The sequence below is a fragment of the Triticum urartu genome, chromosome 6A (genome assembly GCF_056163025.1).
Source record: "Triticum urartu cultivar PI428250 chromosome 6A, HENAU_Tu73, whole genome shotgun sequence".
Taxonomy (NCBI): Eukaryota; Viridiplantae; Streptophyta; class Magnoliopsida; order Poales; family Poaceae; genus Triticum; species Triticum urartu.
Window position 1 is genome coordinate 37,757,310 of NC_141878.1, and position 22,382 is coordinate 37,779,691.

General features: G+C 46.4%; 2 protein-coding genes across 2 annotated transcripts; one reads left to right on the forward strand and one right to left on the reverse strand.

Moving 5' to 3' along the window:
• Window positions 1–9,730: 9,730 nt before the first annotated feature.
• LOC125517255 (protein trichome birefringence-like 12) lies at window positions 9,731–13,952 on the reverse strand (the record flags this gene model as incomplete). Its single annotated transcript, XM_048682434.2, has 4 exons — window positions 9,731–10,009; window positions 10,092–10,341; window positions 10,692–10,829; window positions 13,417–13,952. Coding segments are annotated over 4 exons (1,203 nt in total), but the record flags the coding sequence as incomplete, so codon positions are not given.
• A 1,613-nt stretch (window positions 13,953–15,565) lies between these two features.
• Window positions 15,566–18,321, forward strand: LOC147963610 (uncharacterized). The gene is made up of 2 exons (XM_087529638.1): window positions 15,566–15,778; window positions 16,591–18,321. Exons 1-2 carry the CDS (start codon window positions 15,566–15,568, stop codon window positions 18,319–18,321), a joined length of 1,944 nt encoding a protein of 647 aa, XP_087385764.1.
• Window positions 18,322–22,382: the final 4,061 nt, after the last annotated feature.

Sequence of the window (22,382 nt, forward strand, 5' to 3'; positions counted from 1 at the left end):
ATTCTCAAATAAATTTCTGGACCTGAGGAATTTATCTATTAATCATATGCAAAAATAATTAACTAAATAGCACTCTCCAAATAAAAACGGCAGCAGTTCTCGTGAGCGCTAAAGTTTCTGTTTTTTACAGCATGATCGCAAAGACTTTCCCCAAGTCTTCCCAACGGTTCTACTTGGAACAAACACTAATTAAAAGCATAAAACCACATATAAATAGAGGCTAGATGAATTATTTATTACTAAACGTTAACAAAAAGCATGGAATAAAAATAAAATTGGGTTGCCTCCCAACAAGCGCTATTGTTTAATGCCCCTAGCTAGGCACGATGATTTCAATGATGCTCACATAAAGGATAAGAATTGTAACATAAAGAGAGCATCATGAAGAATATGACTAGCACATTTAAGTCTAACATACTTCCTATACATAGGGATTTTGTGAGAAAACAACTTGTGGGAACAATAATCAACTAGCATAGGAGGGCAAAACAAGCATAACTTCAAAACTTTAAGCACATAGAGAGGAAACTTGATATTATTGCAATTCCTACAAGCATATATTCCTCGCTCATAATAATTTTCAGTAGCATCATGAATGAATTAAACAATATAACCAGCACCTAAAGCATTCTTTTCATGATCTACAAGCATAGAAATTTTATTACTCTCCATATACGCAAAATTCTTCTCATTCAGGATAGTGGAAGTATCATAAGAGACTTGGATACTATAAATTGGTTCCACATTAAAAGATTAATGTTCAGAGAAGGGGTAATCATAATCATGACAAGTTTTATAAATATAATCACTACTTTTTATAGCATATGTATCATCACAATAATTATCATAAGTAGGAGGCATGCTATCATCATTATAAATTTGCATATCAAAACTTGGGAGACTAAAAATATCATCTTCATTAAGAGTAGCATCCCCAAGCTTGGGACAAACATTAATTATAGCAAATATATTCTCAAAAACATCATCTTCATCAAACATAGCATCCCCAAGCTTGGGCCTTTTCATATCATAAGCATAATCACTCTCATCATTAATAGTATAGATAGCACCAATAGTATAGCAATTATCATATTCTTCCAAGCAAGTGCCAAAAAGATTTTCAAGATCATAAGAAGTATCATTATCTTCCACAATTATATTTTCATGAGGCACAATAGTAATAGGAGCAGCATTATTTGGGAGAGATATCTTTTTACATCTCTTCCTTTTTCTTTTCTTCTTCTTCACCACATCATGTGTGGGTTCAATCCTCTTTTTGGAGCTCCTTATTAATGAGATTGGTTGAATAGGAGGCTCCTCCTCGTTACCTGATTCATCATAAGAAATAATAGGAGGATATTGTGAAGTCTCTTCCCATTCATTAGTATTCTCTTCATCTTATATTTGTTTTCTTTTCTTTATGTAGTTGGCAATATAAGGATTTTCAATGCAATTCACCGCACAATACATATAAATTTTCTCTAGATCAAAATGAAGAAATTTATCAAGATAAAACTTTGGAATACCCTCAGTTACACGTTTCATTTCCTCATACCCCAAAAGAAGACTAAGCTCTTATGATGCTCAAGGGTAATCAAATTATCACAATTTTTGGATAGGATACGGTCATGAAACAATTTGCATTTGATATTTAAATGACCATGTTCATTGCAAAGTTCGCAAGTATGGGTAAGATATCTTAAATTTTCAGCACATTCATCTAGCTCTTCTTGCAACAATTTGGTTTCTAAGTACTTATGCCTCTTGCAATATCTATCTTCCCTATTTGGTGTGTACTTGCAAACCCAGTCTACTCCACAAAAATTGACATGTTTATAGGAGGTATTTTCATCATAACTAATGCAATCATCATTAGCATCATGGATATTCAAAGAATTCGTACTAACAACATTGCAATCATGCTCATCATTCAAATATTTAGTGCCAATTTTTTTATAGATTTCTTCTTCTAGCACTTGAGCACAATTTTCCTTTCCATCATACTCACGAAAGATATTAAAAAGGTGAAGCATATGAGACAAACTCAATTCCATTTTTTATAGTTTTGTTTTATAAACTAAACTAGTGATAAAAACAAGAAACTAAAAACTCGATTGCAAGATCTAAAGATATACCTTCAAGCGCTAACCTCCCCGGCAACGGCACCAGAAAAGAGCTTGATGTCTACTACACAACCTTCTTCTTGTAGAAGTTGTTGGGCCTCCAAGTGCAGAGGTTTGTAGGACAGTAGCAAATTTCCCTCAAGTGGATGATCTAAGATTTATCAATCCGTAGGAGGCGTAGGATGATGATGGTCTCTCTCAAGCAACCTTGCAACCAAATAACAAAGAGTCTCTTGTGTCCCCAACACACCCAATACAATGGTAAATTGTATAGGTGCACTAGTTCGGCGAAGAGATGGTGATGCAAGTGCAATATGGATAGTATATAATAGTTTTTTGTAATCTGAAATAATAAAAACAGAAAGGTAGCAAGTGATAAAAGTGAGCGTAAACGGTATTGCAATGTGTGGAAACAAGGCCTAGGGTTCATACTTTCACCAGTGTAAGTCCCCTCAACAATACTAACATAATTGGATCACATAACTATCCCTCAACATGCAACAAAGAGTCACTCCAAAGTCACTAATAGCGGAGAACAAACGAAGATATTATGGTAGGGTACGAAACCACCTCAAAGTTATTCCTTCCAATCAATCCGTTGGGCTATTCCTATAAGTGTCACAAACAGCCCTAGAGTCCGTACTAGAATAACACCTTAAGATACAAATCAACCAAAACCCTAATGTCACCTAGATACTCCAATGTCACCTCAAGTATCCGTGGGCATGATTATACGATATGCATCACACAATCTCAGATTCATCTATTCAACCCACACAAAGGACCTCAAAGAGTGCCCCAAAGTTCTACCAGAGAATCACGACGAAAACGTGTGCCAACCCCTATGAATAGGTTCCCAATGTTAGGAAACCCGCAAGTTGGTCACCAAGACATACATCAAGTGGCACGTGGTATCCCATTGTCACCACAGATATCCACGGCAAGACATACATCAAGTGTTCTCAAGTCTTTAAAGACTCAATCCGATAAGATTACTTCAAGGGGAAAACTCAATTCATTACAAGAGAGAAGAGGGGGAGGAGAAACATAAGATCCAACTATAATAGCAAAGCTCGCGATACATCAAGATCGTATCACCTCAAGAACACGAGAGAGAGAGAGAGCTCAAACACATAACTACTGGTACATACCCTCAGCCCCGACGGAGAACTACTCCCTCCTCGTCATGGAGAGTACCGGGATGATGAAGATGGCCACCGGAGAGGGATTGCCCCCTCCGGCAGGGTGCCAGAACGGGTCTAGATTGGTTTTCGGTGGCTACGGAGGCATCTGGTGGCGGAACTCCCGATCTATTTTTTTCTGGAAGTTTTTGGGTATATGGAGTTATATAGGCAGAAGGAGCACGTCAGGGGAGCCACAGGGGCCCCACGAGGCAGGGGGCGCGCCCTAGCGGGGGTGCGCCCCCCACCCTCGTGGGCAGCTCCCGTATCTTCTGACGTGGGGTCCAAGTACATCAGGTGTTTTTCCTTCCAAAAATAACTTCTCCACTTGATTTCGTTCCGTTTCGACTCCGTCTGATATTCCTTTTCTTCAAAACACTGAAATAGGCATAAAACAGCAAATCTGGGCTAGGCCTTCGGTTAATAGGTTAGTCCCAAAAATAATATAAAAGTGGATAATAAAGCCCTATATTGCCCAAAACAGTAGATAATATAGCATGGAGCAATCAAAAATTATAGATACGTTGGAGACGTATCATTGATGTACGACTATCTTCTCCTTTTTGTCTTCTCCACAACCACCATTCTATTCCACCATAGTGATATATCCATGGCTCACGCTCATATATTGCGTGAAGATTGAAAAAGTTTGAGAACATCAGAAGTATGAAACAATTGCCTGGCTTGTCATCGGGGTTGTGCATGATTTAAATATTTTGTGTGGTGAAGATAGAGCCTAGCCAGACTATATGATTTTGTAGGGATAACTTTCTTTGGCCATTTTATTTTGAGAAGATATAATTGCTTAGTTAGTATGCTTGAAGTATTATTATTTTTATGTCAATATTAAACTCTTATCTTGAATCTTTCGGATCTGAATATTCATGCCACAATAAAGAAAAATTATATTGAGTAAGATGTTAGAAATCATTCCACATCAAAAATTCTTCTTTTATCATTTACCTACTCGAGGACGAGCAGGAATTAAGCCTAAGGATGCTTGATACGTCTCCAACGTATCTATACTTTTTGATTGCTCCATGTATTATATTATCTATTTTGGATGTCAATGGGCTTTATTTTACACTTTTATATCATTTTTGGGACTGACTTACTAACCGGAGGCCCAGCCCAAATTGCTGTTTTTGCCTATTTTAGGGTTTCAAAGAAAAGGAATATCAAACGGAGTCCAAACGGAATGAAACCTTCGGGAACGTGATTTTCTCAACAAACGTGATCCAGGAGACTTGGAGTGGCCGTCAAGAAACAAGGGAGGAAGGCACGAGGCAGGGGGGCGCGCCTACCCTCCTGGGCGCGCCCTCCACCCTCGTGGGCCCTCCGTTGCTCCACCGACGTACTTCTTCCTCCTATATATATCAACGTACCCTCCAAACATCTAGGAGCACCACGAAAACCTAATTCCACCGCCGCAACCTTCTGTACTCGAGAGATCCCATCTCGGGGCCTTTTCCGGAGCTCCGCCAGAGGGGGCATTGATCACGGAGGGCCTCTACATCAACTCCATGGCCTCTCCGGTGATGTGTGAGTAGTTTACTTCAGACCTATGGGTCCATAGTTATTAGCTAGATGGCTTCTTCTCTCTCTTTGGATCTCAATGCAAAGTTCTCCTCGATTCTCTTGGAGATCTATTCGATGCAATCTTCTTTTGTTGTGTGTTTGTCAAGATCCGATGAATTGTGGGTTTATGATCCAGATTATTTATGAACAATATTTGATTCTCCTCTGAATTCTTTTATGTATAATCGGTTTATCTTTGCAAGTCTCTTCAAATTATATTGCCTACTAGATTGATCTTTCTTGCAATGGGAGAAGTGCTTAGCTTTGGGTTCAATCTTGCGGTGCTTGATCCCAGTGACAGAAAGGAAACCGACACGTATTGTATTGTTGTCATCGAGGATAAAAAGATGGGGTTTATATCATATTGCATGAGTTTATCCCTCTACATCATGTCATCTTCCTTAAAGCATTACTCTGTTCTTATGAACTTAATACTCTAGATGCATGCTGGATAGCGGTCGATGTGTGGAGTAATAGTAGTAGATGCAGAATCGTTTCGGTCTACTTGTCTCGGACGTGATGCCTATATACATGATCATACCTAGATATTCTCATAACTATGCTCAATTCTATCAATTGCTCGACAGTAATTCGTTTACCCACCGTAACACTTATGCTCTTGAGAGAAGCCACTAGTGAAACCTATGGCCCGGGGTCTATCTTTCATCATATTAATCTTTCAATACTTAGTTATTTCGTTTGCCCTTTATTTTACTTTGCATATTTATTTCTCTTTATCATAAAAATACCAAAAATATTATCTTATTATATTTATGAGATCTCACTCTCGTAAGTGACCGAGAAGGGCTTGACAACCCCTTTATCGCGTTGGTTGTGATGTTCTTATTTGTTTGTGTAGGTGCATGGGACTTGAGCGAGATCTCCTACTGGATTGATACCTTGGTTCTCAAAAACTGAGGGAAATACTTATGCTACTTTGCTGCATCATCCTTTCCTCTTCAAGGGAAAACCAACGCAGTGCTCAAGAGGTAGCAGACTGCAGTTTACTAAATTTAGGCCCCTAAAAAAATTTCCTTTGGTAATTTTTCTATGGGGGGGTGCAGCGCCCCCTCAGGTTTGAATGTACCTCTACCGGTGATTCTACATGCTCAGCAACACCGGAACCGATCCAAGACATTTTTGGTACATAATCTTTCTGAAGTGCACCGGTTTATTCTCTAGATATAATCTTTACCAGCTAAACAAAACTCGTGTGCAGAAGCATGTTGCAAGAACCGAAAGTGTGGTCATGTACCAGCAGCTCCTTTGGGATCCAGGTGGCCCTATTTTTCAATTTTTTTGACCAATGAAAACAGCAGGAGAGACTCCTACTGTTGCTATTTATTTATTTAAATGTTAACCAATGGTTAACAATTGAGAAATGGTTGTTTTACATAGCTTTACAAGAATATAGTAAGTAAAGCAGGAGATTAGATAGTCAAAGAAATGCTAAAACCTTCTAAAAGGTTAATTTTTGAGGGTTGATCCTGTAACCTAATATCACAAAGTCTTCCTTGAGTTTCCTTAGCCACTCAGCGTGGGTGGCCGTCTCTTCATCAAATACCTCTCTATTGTGTTGCTTCCAAATATTCCAGGAGGTCAGTATGGTTATCTCTTTGAACAGAGGTCCCTGCCAGCTTGCTTTAGCTCTCTCATATTTGTGTTGCATGTCTAGGTGATTATCCCAATCAATGCCCACAACTTCTCAACACTTTGCAGCAAAAGGACACTCATAAAATAGATGTGCATTTGTTTCTAGTACCTCCATGTTGCACATTGGACAATTGTGATCTTCTCCAATATCAAAATGCCTTCTTAGAAGCATATCCCTTGTATTGACCCTATCATGCAACATCAACCATGCAAACACTTTATGTCTCATGATACATTTTGTTTTCCAAACGGAGGTGATGCATTGTGGAGCCAATACATTTCTGAACATGAAGTTGCAAAACTTCTTCGGTTTGAAATCAGTATCACCCCAGCAAAGAATCCATTCATCAGTTCCCCTTTTTTTCAATTTGCCGGGTATGAACCCCCTGAGATGATTGTAGGCAGTTGGGTACAGTCTACAGTGGCACACAGGTGGCTTGCATTTCTCTATTTGCTTGGCGATGTACGATCGAGAATCCAGAAGCAGATGACTCTACTTGCTACTTCCATCTGTGCAACAACTCCAAACCAGATGGAATGGCATGTGATCCTGTTGGATGTTTCAAGGTGTTGTTGAGGAACGATTATAGTTGTTGGATACCCTACCTCTCCGGTGACCACTATCCAAAAGTGCCTTATCTTCCTCTTCTCACGTCCGGCGATCACCGTGGCAACGGGTTGTGACAAGAGGTTAACCATGCAGCAAACAACACCATTTGGTACAGAATGATTCCTGATCTTTCAAAGAGAGCAGAACTCAATTACAGTTAAGTTTCAGTCACTCACACAACAATGATCATGATTCCTAAAGCCAAGCACAACTCTTCCAAACCAAATAATTATACGTGCTACTAATCCAGATTTCTAAAGGTAAAAAAATGCATCGCCCAAATCATCTTCCAAGAATATCGCAAAACTACTAGTATTGCACTCATTTTGCGACATCCCCTGTCACATTAACCGTCCCTAGTTTATCAAGGATCCTCTCTTTTACATTCATGTATGACAAACAAATCAAGCAATGATTACTAGTGTTGTGTAAAATGACGACGAATATTGTGCTTATTCTAACTGGGCTTTGAACATAGCCCATACTATTCAGGACAAGTTTTCAATGTCTGGATAAAACTTGTGAAATTATTTGGCATGATCAATGCCTGCCATGCCACTATCTTTAGTTTGTTTCAACAGATTCACCTGTTTTTCGTGTAACTCGGACAGGGAGCGCCATCATTATAACTTTTCAAATGATAAGTATCACACGTGTGGCACGAAGCAACATGGTTCAAACGCCTTCATTATCATCCATTTTGCAACATCAAACAAATGACATCAGCGGAATATTTTTGGCTTTCGAACTTAAAAATATTTTATCTCTTAAATAAATAATTCGAGTAAAAATCTGTTTTTATCATTAAATCTGTCTTGACGAGATCTTCAAAACTAGATCCCACATTGATATATTTCGACTTTTTTTTTACAAAAAGTGGCCATGATGTTACACTGAAGTTGCCATAGTGTTACACTAATGTTGTCATGATATGTTTCATCTATTTTTTTCTTCTAGATTTAAAACTACCATTATATTTCAACTACTTTTCACTGTAAATTTTATTAATTGACCATGGCGATTTTAGTAGTTAACCACGGCAATTTTGATTCATGGATCATGGCAATTTTTAGTAACTCATGATGGCAATTTTAGTATTTTGGCCATGGCAATTCTAGTATTTTAACCATGGAAACTATCTTTTGTATGAACCATGGCAAATTTTAGTGCATGTATCATGGCAAATTTAAATAATTCATGATAGCAATTTTAATTTCTAGTTCATGGCAAATTTGAGTCATTAACCGTACATTTTTTAAATAATTGACAATGAAATTCTTTTTAATTATGAACCATGTCAAAATTATTTCATAGATCTTGGCAAATTTTAGTAATTCACCGTAGCAAGTTTAATTTTCTTAATTCCCTTTTTTATAACATGCCAAAATTTACTTTAAACGTAGAAGTAAAATCAGTTGAAACATGTCATGGCAACTTCAATGTAAACACTATGACAATTTATTTGCAATAGACACGGCTACTTTTAACCGCCAAAAAAATATTATCGAAACATATCGATATGAGATCTTGTTTTGAAGTCCTCGTTGCGACGGATTTAATGATGAAAATAGATTTTCAATCCGATTTTTATTTAAGAGATAAGACATTTTAAATTTTGAAAACCCAAAAGATTCTCGCTAACATCACCTGTTTTTGTCCTTATTTGCATGCATGTTTAAAAAAATAAAAAGACTGACGTGGCTAGAAGGGCCTGTGGCCCGACCTCATTCAACCCACACGTTTGGCATTTACCAGAGTCCTATAACTTAGGACGCCGATAACTGTCACACGTGTGGCATGTAGTAATATTGCCCACACGTTTTTTACACTAAAGTTGCCATAATTTTTTTTCAAAAAACTAAAACTTGTCGTCCATACAGAAAGTTTTCATGCTTCACAATTAAAGTTGTCATCCTCTTATAACTACAGTTGCCATCAAAAAATATGTGGGTGAAATTGCTTCATGCCACCCGGGTGGACGTTATCATTTAGGATAACTTATGATTTGTTGATTTTAATTCTTGTCCTTCCTTTCTGAAGCATATTATGAATCAGTTAAACAGAGTGAAGTAAAAATCTAAAATTAATGCAAAGTGCCTAAAATGTGAAATATAAGAGTAAACAGCGCGTGGTACATAAACTTGGCAAGCGAGAGCACTTTTATATCGTGCTTTCACTGCTGTAAATTTTGACTGTGTGCTCTTGAAAGCCAAGTTTACAGTGTTGAAAGCACGTTGTGGGAATTGATTTGGTGTTCTCACATGCCAAGTCCGTGTACCACGGGTGTAAGAATAAAAATCTTGGCGGAAGATAAATTTTGGGAAGCGACAGCGCTTTATATTTATGATGAATGAAGTATACAAGAGATCATCATGAAATGGTATTCGAAAATAGAAAGGAAAACCCCAAAATTGGTATGACAAAGTCAGCTCGCCCTCCGGTGAATGATCTCATCTCTCCCTACCTTTTAGGATGACCATTTGGGTTCATGTTGTTCCAACCACCAAGCTCAGCATGTCCTTGGTGACAACAGAGCATCCACGGGGCAGTCATGATAATAATCCGAGCCTCGATGTGACGCGGCATCAACCTTTGCCCTGCTTGAAGTAGTGCAAGATCCGTGCTGCCAAGATGTCAACCCACACGCCGGGCAGGCACCAGTGCATGCAGTCCTGCCTCCAGACTACCACCTCATCCTTCTTCTCGAGCCAGACAGCCGGATGGGCGTCGGCGCGGAACTCGCTCATGTAGGTCAGGTTGAGCAGCTGGATGTCCGTCTCAACTAGCGCTTCCTGGAGCAATGAGTTCACTAGTCTCGCGTCTTTGTTCACTCCCCCGAACCTTGGATCAAACCAGGAATCGAGCTGCACAGGATTTTTCGGGGGTCATGAAACGAAAATTTGAGGAAAACGTTAGATCATGAAAAGCTTGGCCCTCGAATGGTACCTCATTTTGTTGTAGGAGCCTGTTAGAGACACAGCTGCCGTTGTGATTCCAATCGCCTCCATCAAAGTGCCTGGGTGACTGTGTGCGCCACAGCTTCAGGGTTTTACTTGGGACCTCCCTTTTGATGTAGGAGCCCATACTTTTGAGGGCTACCTTCAGCCCATCAAAGATGCTAAGTGGAGGCTCAATTAGTTTTCCTCCTCGGTAGAAAACAAGGGGGGTCTCTTTTGGGAATTTATACGAACCCCACCTGATAGAGAGACAATCAATGACCAAACTGCAAATATAGCTTTCACATGATAAAGTAAATGTAGTTCAGTACACATCACTAGGCACTTTTTAACTCAGGGTTATTATGTCACATAATAAATAACATTTCAAGACTGAAATGAAGCTTTTTCTAGGCACAAACGGCTCAGTCTCCAAGTGACTCCAACATAGAGAATATGCAGTGTTAAAATTCGATTCAAACAAAACTCATGAGCAATCTCAGTAGCCCTTGAACGAAATTAAAGAAACAAAATTTCACCCTATGCTACCTGCACATAAAAGAGGGGAAGAAAATAACAAAAGCATAGAGTAAATAACCTAACCACTTACCAGTGTCCAGTGTTGAAAATGAGCACGTCATAAAACTTGGTGATATTTATCCAATCGTCAGCAGGAATGTCGACATCAACTCTGTAAGTTCCCTTTATTCCGTCCTTCCGAGGTTCAGAATTCTCTAGAGGCTGCCACCTTCGTATAATCGTATCATTAGTTATCGCCATGTGAGTTTTATGGAAGTATAATAAAAGTATAAAAGTAAGGATACACTTCTGTTGTGTCTAAAAGCACAAATGCATGCAGTATTGCAGTTGAAATGTCAGATGCTATCTGCTTAAGTCTAACAAGTATGAGCTTCTAAATTATCGGCATCAACGTCCACATTATTGAAGTTTATACATCAGGAAAGTGACGAAACTGTTCGTGCATCTTTTAACATATGGATATATAAAATAGCACACGCAATCAAAGTAGGACGAAATAATAAAATGTACTTCGAAATCATGAAAGCTAACCATGTGCCAGACAATAAAAATGCTTCGATGTTTCTATAGGTAGATCTCAGTTTCTTCATCAAAATGTAGAAATGGCAAAAAAGGTATTCTTACTCATTAATATACTTCTGTGTCCAGAAACTATTTTCGTGGGTGTAGATCTCAGAGAAAAAACAAAACAAAACAAAAGCATGTGTTGCAACCTAAAATAAAAACGAAAGCAATAGCGCCAGAATTCACTGCTCAGCAGACAACACTACAGAATTGTACTCGACCACTGCAGAGATTAACAATGCAGCGTCACAACACCATTTGCTACGGAATAATTCCTGATTTCACAGAGAGTGGAACCAACATTTCAGTTAAGTTTCAGTCCTTTACCCACCAATGATCATGATTCATGAAGCCAGGCACAGATCATCCAAACCAAAATAACTAAAAGTGCAACTCATCCAGATTTCTAGAGGGTAAAAAATATGAAAGTGGTTTTTCTACACCCACCCTTGGTGCACCCACGTAAGAAAACATACCAAAACATTTGAAAAAATCTGAAACTTTGTGGGAAAGATCATCAACAAATGTTAGAGAGGCTTGCAAATTTTCATGGTCAAATGACATCTGAGGAGCTCTATACAAAAAAGTCAAAATTACTCAAAATGTACGTGCACTGTTTGACCAAAATTTTGTAATTTTGTTTTTTTGTACAATTCTTCTCAGATGTCATTTGACCACCAAATTTGGCAAGCCTCTCTAACATTTTTTGGTGATCATTTTCATAAAATTTCAGATTTTTTCAAAATGTTTTGGTATTTTTTTTTGCGTGGGTGCACCGTGGGTACACTGAGTTGGGGTTCAACCACTACTTTCCTAAAAAATATGCATCACCCGAATTATTTCCTGAGAATATCCCAAAACTACATATAGTTTACTCATGCTTCGACATCTCACATTACAGTAACTGCCGGTGATGAACCGAGGATCCTCTATTTTACATACATATCACAAACAATTAAACCAAGAAAATTGAATTCCTATAAGCAGCTATGGACACCAAATAATTCTATGGCATATATTTTTAGTTTTTTTCCTCTATTGTTTCACTTTTATTTTTTTTCTCATCTTATTTTTTCTTTCTTGATATTTATATTTTATTTTTAAAAACATAAATGTAGTTACGTGTAGCCAGCTGCTTGCAGCTGCAATTGCGATGGCAGGTGGACATGCAGTTGTGTGCAACTGCAGCTGCGCCCGTTCGGTGGACATGCAGTTGCATAGGGCATGTACAATGGCATCTAATCAGCCGTCTGTAATGTATGCCACCTCAGATTTTTCATTACGTGGAGGAGAGAGAGCTAGGAGAGAGAAGGAAGGTGTCGTTAATTCTGAAAACGGTCGATATCCCAACAGTCTCGCTACCTACCGATAGCCTCGTCCCCGTTGTACGCTCAGGGGTCGTTAATTTGCCGTTTCCATGCAGCAGTCTGCCCACGTTCTGGCCAAGAAGCACACGATGATGGAGGTTCGCATGCAGCAGCCTGCCCACGAACGACGTGCTACATATAGCAAAAGAGCAGACTATTGTAGATGATGTTTTTACTACTATCTATAGATGACGTGGATCATCATTACATGCCCAACATGCCCAATGCACATTTGCGTGTGGCCGATGAACATGTAGTTGCGCACAAACCCATGGGTGTGGGACTGGTGGACATGCAGTTGCGAGTGATCGGTGTGCATGCAAATTTCGAAGTACTCCCTCCGTCCCAAAATAAGTGAGTTAGTATAAACTTGAGTCACTTATTTTGGGATGGAGAGAGTAAGACTCTAAAGTAGGAGCAACACTTACAGAAAATACCCTTTGGCTCTCGCATGTATATACACCTTATATGGATTTTTTTGAATAATTAAACAAAAAGTCAAAATAATTTAAAAGTATTTTTAGATTAAACTTGACTTACTTGTGCACTAGTATAGAAATTTTCACACAAAAAAAACCAACGTTGACTTCACAACGAAAAAGACAAAATTTATTTGCTATTATAGGTCACTATTCACGCTATTTTGACCAAAAAAATCTCTTTTTTGAAAAGAAGTCAAAGAGGCATTTTTTTTGTGCAACTTTTCTCACTAGTACAATGAAAGATAAAGTTTATTTCAAAAATATTTCCAAATTCTTTTGACTTTTTGTTGAATTACTATTTTTTTCATATAGGGTACATATGTACCGAGGAACCAAACTTCCCCTCCCAGCACTTAGCAGACACGGTAGTACTAGGACTCACGTGTACTTGGCGAGGAGCACGGCCCGGTGGTAGCCGACGACGACGTCCTCTCGGGGGAAGTGACCGCCCTGCCACGCGCCGCGCCGCTTCCACTGCCGCACGCCGGCGTCGCCCGACCAGAGCGTGCAGAGCAGCGCGATGGCCATGTTCTCCGACAGCGAGTCCCCCACGAACCCGATCCGGCGCCCCCTGGCAGCCACGAGGAACGAGGCGGGGTCGACCCTCGGGACGACGGCGCCGGAGCCGCAGCGGGAGGGGGCCCAGGAGAGCGCGGCGACTGGGGGACGGCCGTTGCGGAGGCAGTTCCAGCTGATGCGGTGGAAGGGGCAGGACTGGTTGTAGAGGGCAGGCGGCGGGGGAGACGGGGTCGGGACCCAGCGTCCGGCGGTGGCGTCGGCCGGGGCGGCGCCGCAGGGGATGTTGGGGTGCGGCGGGGGCAGTGGTGCGGAGGAGGGGAAGAAGAGGAGAAGGATAATGAGAGTTACTAGGAGGAGTAGCAGCAGCAGAGGCAGGCGGAGGCACGTCTCCGGCCAGCATCCATTATCGGACGCATGAGGGAGAAGAAATTTGTTTCATTTTATACATCCTTAGATTTTGTTTTCCTTTACATGAGTTAATTTTGCGTAAGGTTTTAATAGCTTTCCATAGAATTTATGTGAGGTTTTAATAGCTTTATTTTCTTTTTGCATAAGGTTTTAATAGCTTTCCACAAAAATTATGTAAGTTTTTAATAGCTTTAATAGGTTTTAATAGCTTTATTATCTCTAATAAATTGAGAGATCCAAACCGGAACAATTTCCATTCTGTAATATTATGTGTTTAGTTCTGGGCCATAGTTCACCTCCGTTCAATTTAGTTGATCTCTTTTGCTTCATGCATTATATATTACAATGATTTTAATCTAGTGATACAGCTCATAGTTCACTTCAGTTCAATTTAGTTTAGTTAATCTCACAATGGTTTCTGTTTAGTGATAGGCTCACAGATTGACGACATCGTTTATCTGCTCTCAAAATTCTGTTTAATTCTGCGCCACAGTTCAATTCACTTTAATAGTTTGATTGGTCTCTTTTCCACCTGCATTATATTACCATGATTTCCAATCCATTGATATGCTCACACATGGACAATATCCATGATTTGCTCCCAAATTATGTTTATCGTTTTTCCAAAGTATTGGCAGGAGCACTGCCCTTTATATGACCAGTGATAGGTGCCAGTCAACCGGCCCAAATTTGGGCGGTCACCGCGCGTGCGTCCAATTTGGCAGCATCCAACACTTCGATCCCCCGCATGGTGCGTTGTCTTCCTCCCTCTCGGTCGTCTCTCCCCCATCGAAGCTCGCGTTCCTGCCCTGCCCGTTTTGCCTCGCCGTTGACGTTTGCCGCTGATGCTCGCCGCCGGCACTCGCCATCGCCAAATCACAGAAAAAACCCGCCGACGCAGCAGTTTTTTGTCCCGCTCCCATGTTGCATCCATGGTAGCCCCATGGGGGCCGCCGGCCGCGAGAACTGCTTCCCCAACCTCTGTTGCAGCATCGCCAGAGACATGTGCGCTCGCAACCCCCAATCTATGGTTCTAGCAAAAACATACGACGGTACAAGCATTTTTGGTCTCTGGTTCCAACATTCATGTAGGTTCCAACTTTTTGATTAATCCAGTTCCAGCTTTCAACTTCTTCGGTAGCAGCTCTATGCTCAGCCGGTTGCAGCATATGGCGCCATTGGTAGAAGCTCGTTTACCACCGGTATTTTGCAGTGCCGCCCTTGACAGTTTACCGTCGGTGTTGGTCGCGGCTTCACCTAACATCGGTTCCAGCATTGCCGATGGGAGGTTGAAGCCTTTTCCAGCAACGGGTCCAGCCTCGCCGTTAATTACGGCAAAAAAAGGAGAGGCAACAATGTCGTCCCACGGTTGCCGTGGTCACCACCGACGAAGAAAGCTGGTTCCTGCAAACGAAGACACCGGTCACAGGAATTGCGGCGGCTGGTTGCAGCATCTCATGGCGCTTGCGACACCGTTTGCAGCAAACGTGGTCGCCGTTTCCAGCAACCAACTTTGCCGGTTCCAGCACCCGTGGTCGCCGGTTGTAGCATCCATGTGTGCTCCCTGTCGATCATGAGTCATGACTTGGCCGGATCTTCTGGAGATGGCGTTTCGGTCTGGCGACTCGGGGGGCGATTCCACGGGCGACGTTGCTCGTGGCCCCGCGGCAGAGGCGGATGGCTGGACGGCGGTGCGGCCTGCTCAGGGGTGCGCGCGGTGGAGCGCGCCGTCTGGGGCGCGGCCCCTCGCCCCGTCCCTCTCCGACAGCAGGTTCTGGGCTCTGGAGGAGGTCGACTCCGACGGCGACGACGACGAGGTAAGCAGTGCGGTAAGTGATGGTGGTGGTGGTTCGCCGAGGCCCTGTGCGGGGTGCTCGGTGGGTGACTTTGTCGCTCGTGCGGAGGAGCTTGGGGGCTCCTTCGTGGCCGGTCACCGGCGAGCCTTTGCTCCTGGTGGGCATGGAGGGCGTCGTCTAGCGCCGCGGATCTGGCGTCCGCCGCGGGGGGTGGATGCGGGCCCTGAGGGCCGTTCATGCTCTCTGGCGGCGGTGGGTTGCCGCGATGTGGCGCCGTTGGGGCCTTCTTCGGTCCCGACGAGTTCGTCGGAGCTGACAGGGGTCGGCGGCGGCGACGGCGGGGCCGCCCGGGTCGGGGAACCACGGATCTTGGCTAGGGTTTTCAGGGAGCGGACAGACGGGCTCGTTTCCCCTCTGGGCCAGGAGGCGTGGCCCAGCCTTCCAGGAATTGGGCCGGGGGGGCCATTGGTGGCTCAGCCCGCTTCTACGAATGGGGGGTGCAGGGACCCCCCTCTGTGCTTGGGCCTGACCAGCCTGGCCCGATGGCCGGTCGCGAGCCTGCGCTTAGGCCAGGGCCCAATGCGGAGATGGTCGCGCGGGCGCCCGCTCTTATTAATAGGTGGCTGTGGGTGCCAAAAGGAACCCTAGATCTGACGCTAGGGTTTCCTGCCTCCCACTCTCAGGTGCGGCGCTTCGGGCACCTTGCCCGTCGTCTTATCCGTTCTGCCCCTCCCCCACCTCTCTCTTGCTCGTTCGCCACTATGGTGAGGATGGGCTCCCGCCGCGGCGACAAGCCTCCCATGTCGCCTCCGATTCCGGCGGCGGATCGATAGCGCGAGCAAGAGCTTCGGGCGAAGGCGCTCTCCAAGGCGTCGGCGAAGGCCGCGGAGGACGGGGGCTGGGGGCCGCCGCCTCCATGGTGGATTGCGGAGCAAGAGCGGAAGCAACAAGAGGAGCGCGAGCGCAAAAAGAAGAAGAAGGAGGAATATCGGCGCCGTGGCCTGGAGCAGAAGAAAGAGATCAAGAGGAAGGAGTCTCAGCTCCCTCCGGGCGGCGAGCGGAGCGGGGATCCGTTGGCCAAGAAGCAGAAGCATAAGGGGGGTGGCACGGCGCCGCTGCAGCTGGCGGCTGGGCCGTCGGCTTCGAAGGGCTCGGCTAACGCCCCGATCCCAGTGGAGGAGGCCGACGGGCCGGAGTGCTTCAAGTGCGGCAGGTTGGGGCACTACCAAAACATGTGCCACCACAAGCCCCTGTGCGTCGTCTGCCACGAGGAAGGGCACGTGTTGGCGTACTGCCCCACGCGGGGACGGCCCTTGATGCTGCAGATCATGGGCAACGCCATCCCTGGCGAGGGCTTCTTCTGCCTCCCTTTCGTGGAGACGGAGGGCGAGGAGGTCCGGGCCCCGTTGGTGGCGGATGCGGCGATCATCTCAGCGGCGCCAGGCACGCTGTCGATCCCCATCTTGGAGGCGGAGCTCCCCCACCTCTTCGAAGGGGAGTGGGATTGGCAGGTGACGGCCATCGGTGTCGACCAGTTCTCGGTCGTCTTCCCCAACAAGGCCATGCTGCGGATGGTGACCCGCAGTGGCAAGCTCTACCTCTCCCTCAACGACATCATGGCGGACATCAAGGAACTGTGCCAGGAGGAACCCAAGGCCGAGATCATGCCGGACATGTGGGTCAAGCTGTGGGGTGTGCCGCCCAAGCACCGCCGTGTGGACCGCCTTATGGCTGGGACGGTGATGATTGGGCGCCCCATGGAGGTGGATCAAGCGTCGCTGCCGGGGCTCGGCCTAGTCCGGATGCACTTCGCGTGTCGCTCGCCGGCCAAGCTCAAGGGCTACGTTCAAGTCTGGTTCAACAGCGAGGGGTTCACCATTCGCCTGGAGGCCGAGGCGGGCGAGCTGCAGGGCGCGGCTCCCCCTCCCCCTCCACCAGCCAACGTGGACAAGGGTCCGAACGACAAGGACAGGGACCACGACACGAGCATGGGGGATGACTCCATCGACACCGCCACTTGGGACAAGCTTGGGCTCAAGGACAAGGACTCCCAGGACGCGCCTCCGGCGGCGGGTGCTGCGAAGGACCAGGAGGAGCGGCAGGTGGTGGTGGGCAGCAACGAGTTGGGATTCAACCAGTATGGCTCCAACATGACGCTGGGCCTCGACATCGACAAGGGGGTCTCGGCGTCCTGTGACTCGGAGGGCCGCTTGATGCTCATCTCCCCGGTGGCTACAGTGGTGGGTGAGCCTCGGGCTGCCTCGGGGCGCTCTCCCAAGGTGTCGTCAGGCCTCGGGGACGGTGGGAGGAGGCTCCACAAGAAGCCGGCGGGCCGCAAGACTCCCTTGGTGGCGCCGGCGAGCCCATCCTCGGGCTGTGGGAGCACGCCTGCCCCGCAGCGGCCGGTGGTGATGGCGCTGGCTTCTCCTGGGGGTCTGGCGGGTGGCACCTCGTCGGCCATCTCCCCTCCCTCTTCTGATGCGCTCCGAGTGGAGGTGGCCAAGGTGGCGCCCGTTTCTACGGCCAAACGCTCCAAGGCGGTGGTGGTGTGGACGGCGACGTAGGAGCGGGCGAGCTCCCGCCCGAAGGGTGCCAAGGGCAACCTGCCTGCCCTCCGACGCGCCCAACTCCTGCAGGCCCAGAAGAACCTGGAAACTGAAGGTAATCCCGTGCCCCGCTTTACGATCTTTGACGATTATTCTGATGAGTGCTTGGGGGGTATCTTAGCGGATAGTGGTGTAAGGATGTCTGACGAGGGGGAAGCACGCGAAGTGCTTTCTCTTATCCGTGCTAAGGAAATCGCGCAGGCCGCGCTTGCCCAGGCAGCGTTGGCCCGCGTTGCGCCAGCAGCAGAAGAAGCAGGGGCTTCTCTGGTGACTGTTGCGCGGCCCGACCAGGAGGACATAGCAGCAGGGGCTGCGATGTCCCCCTCCAACCGTCGTCTTGCCAGGACACGGCGCGTGGCCAAAGCGGTGACCGCTCGCGGTATCCGCCTCCGCAATCGCATTATCTAATGCGTCACATATTTTGGAATATCCGAGGCTTCATCCACGCTGGGAGGCAGACCCAGTTAAAAGAGTTCATTCAAAACGAGGCGATCGACGTAGTTGGCCTGCAGGAAACTATCAAGGCCGATTTCAATCATCGGGACCTGCTAGCTGTTGACCCGCTGGAGCGTTTTGTTTGGCATTGGGTGCCGGCGGCCGGGCACTCGGGAGGCATGTTGCTAGGCATCAACCTAGTTTGCCTTGAGGTGGTGGCGTGGGATGCTGGTCGTTTCTTTCTGTCGGCCCACGTGCGCCATCGTGCAACTCTCCAAGAGTGGGAGGTGATTGTGGTTTACGGCCCGGCCGACCACTCGCTCTCGCTCGAGTTCTTGGGAGAACTCCAGGCAAAGGTTGCGTCTTTGGGCACGCGAAACCTTCCTCTGCTTGTGGGAGGGGATTTCAACTTAATCCGTTCGGGAGTGGATAAAAACAACGATATTATTAATTGGACAAGGGTGTCCATGTTTAATAATGCAATCGCAGATATGGCCATTAGGGAAGTAGCGCGCGTGGGGGCACGCTATACCTGGACCAACAAACAACTTACACCGGTGCGGTCGGTTTTGGACAGGGTTTTATGTCCTCGGAGTGGGAGGCGCTGTTTCCCCTGTGCTCCTTGCATGCCGAAACGAGGATAGGGTCGGACCACGTCCCCCTCATCCTCTCCTCGGGGGAGGAAAGGCTAAAACGCAGTCCCCGTTTCTTCTTCGAAACCGCGTGGTTAGAGTCTCCGGACTTTGAGAAAATCTTCCTTTCGAAATGGGAGAATTGCGTCGCCCGGATCGGGCGCGTACGCGGGCCGATGGAGTTCTGGATTGCTGCAGGCGCGGTCTTGCGTGCGGCCCTAAAAGGGTGGGGGGCTAACCAGGGGCGCGACGATAAGTTGCTTCGCTCGCGTTTGACTGCGGATCTCGCTCAGATGGATGCTGAGGCGGATGTGCAGACCTTCTCGGAGCAAGACTGGGCTCAGCGCTACGCGCTTGAGGCCCAGTTCGAGTCCCTTCTCCGTGCTGAGGAGGAGTATTGGCGTAGACGTGGTGGAATCAAGTGGACGCTCAAGGGTGACGCGGACACTCAGTATTTTCACGCCTATGCGAATGGGCGTCGTCGGAAATGCGCCATTCTGCGCTTGCAATCTGAGCAGGGGCTCCTTTTGCGGCAACAGGATACCGTACGTCACATATACGATTTCTACATCCAACTTATGGGTTCCAGGAAGGAATCCCGTGCCCGGCTTAGGGCGGATGTGTGGGACCCTATGTTGCGGGTCACGGACGAGGAAAATGAGGGCCTGGGACTGGCCTTCACCCCGGAAGAGATTGACAAGGCGACGCTGGGCATGAAATCCGACACCGCTCCCGGGCCGGATGGGTGGCCGGTGGCGATGTTCAAAAGGTTTTGGCAAGTGCTCAAAGGGCCTATTTTTGACGTTTGCAATGGTTTTACGCGGGGAACGGTTGATATCTCTCGCCTAAACTTTGGGGTTCTCTCTCTGATCCCCAAAGTTCCGGGCGCGGATCATATTAGGCTCTTTCGTCCCATTGCGTTGATTAATGTTCCGTTTAAAATTTGTGCGAAAGCTTGCTCAACTCACTTGACTCCGATAGCTCACCGTATTATTAGTAGGAACCAATCGGCCTTTATTCGGGGGCGCAACATCTTAGAAGGGCCTCTGGCCCTAAAAGAGATTGTGCACTCCCTTAAACGCACTTGTCAGCCCGCGATCCTACTAAAACTTGATTTCGAAAAGGCTTACGATCACGTGAACTGGGAGTTTCTCCGACAGGTTCTCCTGGACAGCGGATTCTCGTCGGTTTGGGTTCACCGCATGATGCAATTGGTCTCGGGGGGCCAAACGGCGATTGCGGTGAACGGAGAAGTAGGGAACTTCTTCCGCAACAAACGTGGGCTGCGTCAAGGGGACCCAGCCTCGCCGTTGTTGTTTAACTTTGTGGCGGACGCCTTGGGCGCCATGCTAGACAAAGCCCATATGGCTGGCCACATCAGGGGAGTGGTGGACAACCTGATCCCGGGGGGTGTGTCACACCTGCAATACGCGGTTGACACACTTCTCCTTTTCGAGCCCGACACTCACAGTATTGCAAAGGTCAAGGCCATTCTGCTGTGTTTCAAACTCATGTCGGGGCTTAAAATCAACTTTCACAAGTGTGAAGTAGTGTCCATAGGGATGGACGCGGTCGAGAGCCAGCGGGTCGCCAACTTTCTTAATTGCAAACTTGGCCAGTTTCCGTTCACATACCTCGGCCTCCCGTTCGTGGCGAAGAAATGTTCGATCGCCGATTGGGAACCTCTTACCTCCAAGGTAGCGGATAGGGTGTGTCCGTGGAGAGGGAGATTTATGTCTTCAGGGGCTAGACTAATCTTAACCAACTCCAGCCTCTCATCCTTACCTATGTTTGCAATGGGTTTGTTCTTGCTGGCGGATGGGGTACACACTAAGTTGGATACCCCGCGGTCCCGCTTTTTTTGGGAAGGAGCGGGACCTAAACGGAAATACCATATGGTTAAATGGCAGGCTGTTTGCAGACCTAAAGCCCAGGGGGCCTTGGGATCATCAACTCCAAGCTGATGAACATTGCACTCATGTGCAAATGGATCTGGAAGATGTCTCAGGGTGAGACTGGCCTCTGGATCGACCTTCTCCGTGCGAAATACTTCCCGAATGGGAATTTCTTTGAGGCGCCCCCACGTGGGTCCCCCTTCTGGAACTCTGTTCAAGCCCTCAAACCCTTCTTCGCCAGGGGTGCGAAGTTTGGGGTTAACAACGGACGCTCCACACGGTTTTGGCTAGACCTTTGGATTGGCCAACAACCCCTTTGGTCCGAGTTTCGCCAACTCTACTCCATTGTAGTCGAGCCCAACCAATTGGTTGCTTCGGCGCTTAGCTCATCTCCACCCTACATCAACTTTCGTAGAGAACTAGCGGGACCGGAGATGGTGGAGTGGGATCGTCTTCGGGCGATGATTGCGGATGTTCACCTGTCGGACTCCGCGGACACGGTCTCTTGGAGACTTTCGGGCTCTGGCAAATTCTCTGTCAAGTCCTTATACAGAGAGCTTACCCGCGGCCAGGTCCCTTCGGCTGCTGATGAAGCTATGTACCTAGGATAGGGGCATGGACCTGTCCTAAGTACCCTACCCAAGGACATCCCTAGAAGAAGTCACCTTTCAATCGACTTGGAGGTATCCCACTCGACAGATTCAAGACACTCGACCACGAAGCAATCACTCGACCAAATTCCAACCACTCGACTGCCAAGAGATCTAAAGTCACCCTACACGCAAACGGTCGGTCATTAAGTAGCTTTTATGGTCATCATAGCACTTTATTGGGGGCGTTACCAGTAACCCCCAGTCTTAATGTACTTTAAACCTTGCATTACTGAGGGCTGGAGGGGCCTGGCGAACTCTATATAAGCCACCCCCCTCCTCAGTATCAAGGGTTGGCACCCATGTTATTCATACACACATAATTCAGTCGACCGCCTCCGGGCACCGAGACGTAGGGCTGTTACTTCCTCCGAGAAGGGCCTGAACTCGTAATCCTCGTGTGCTTA

Bases quoted from the DNA above. Each gene is read 5' to 3' on its own strand.
- LOC147963610 (XM_087529638.1), top strand. From the start codon at position 15,566: ATGGCGTTTCGGTCTGGCGACTCGGGGGGCGATTCCACGGGCGACGTT. The intron at 15,779-16,590 runs GTAAGCAGTGCG...GCGGATCGATAG, and splicing joins CCGACGGCGACGACGACGAG to CGCGAGCAAGAGCTTCGGGC.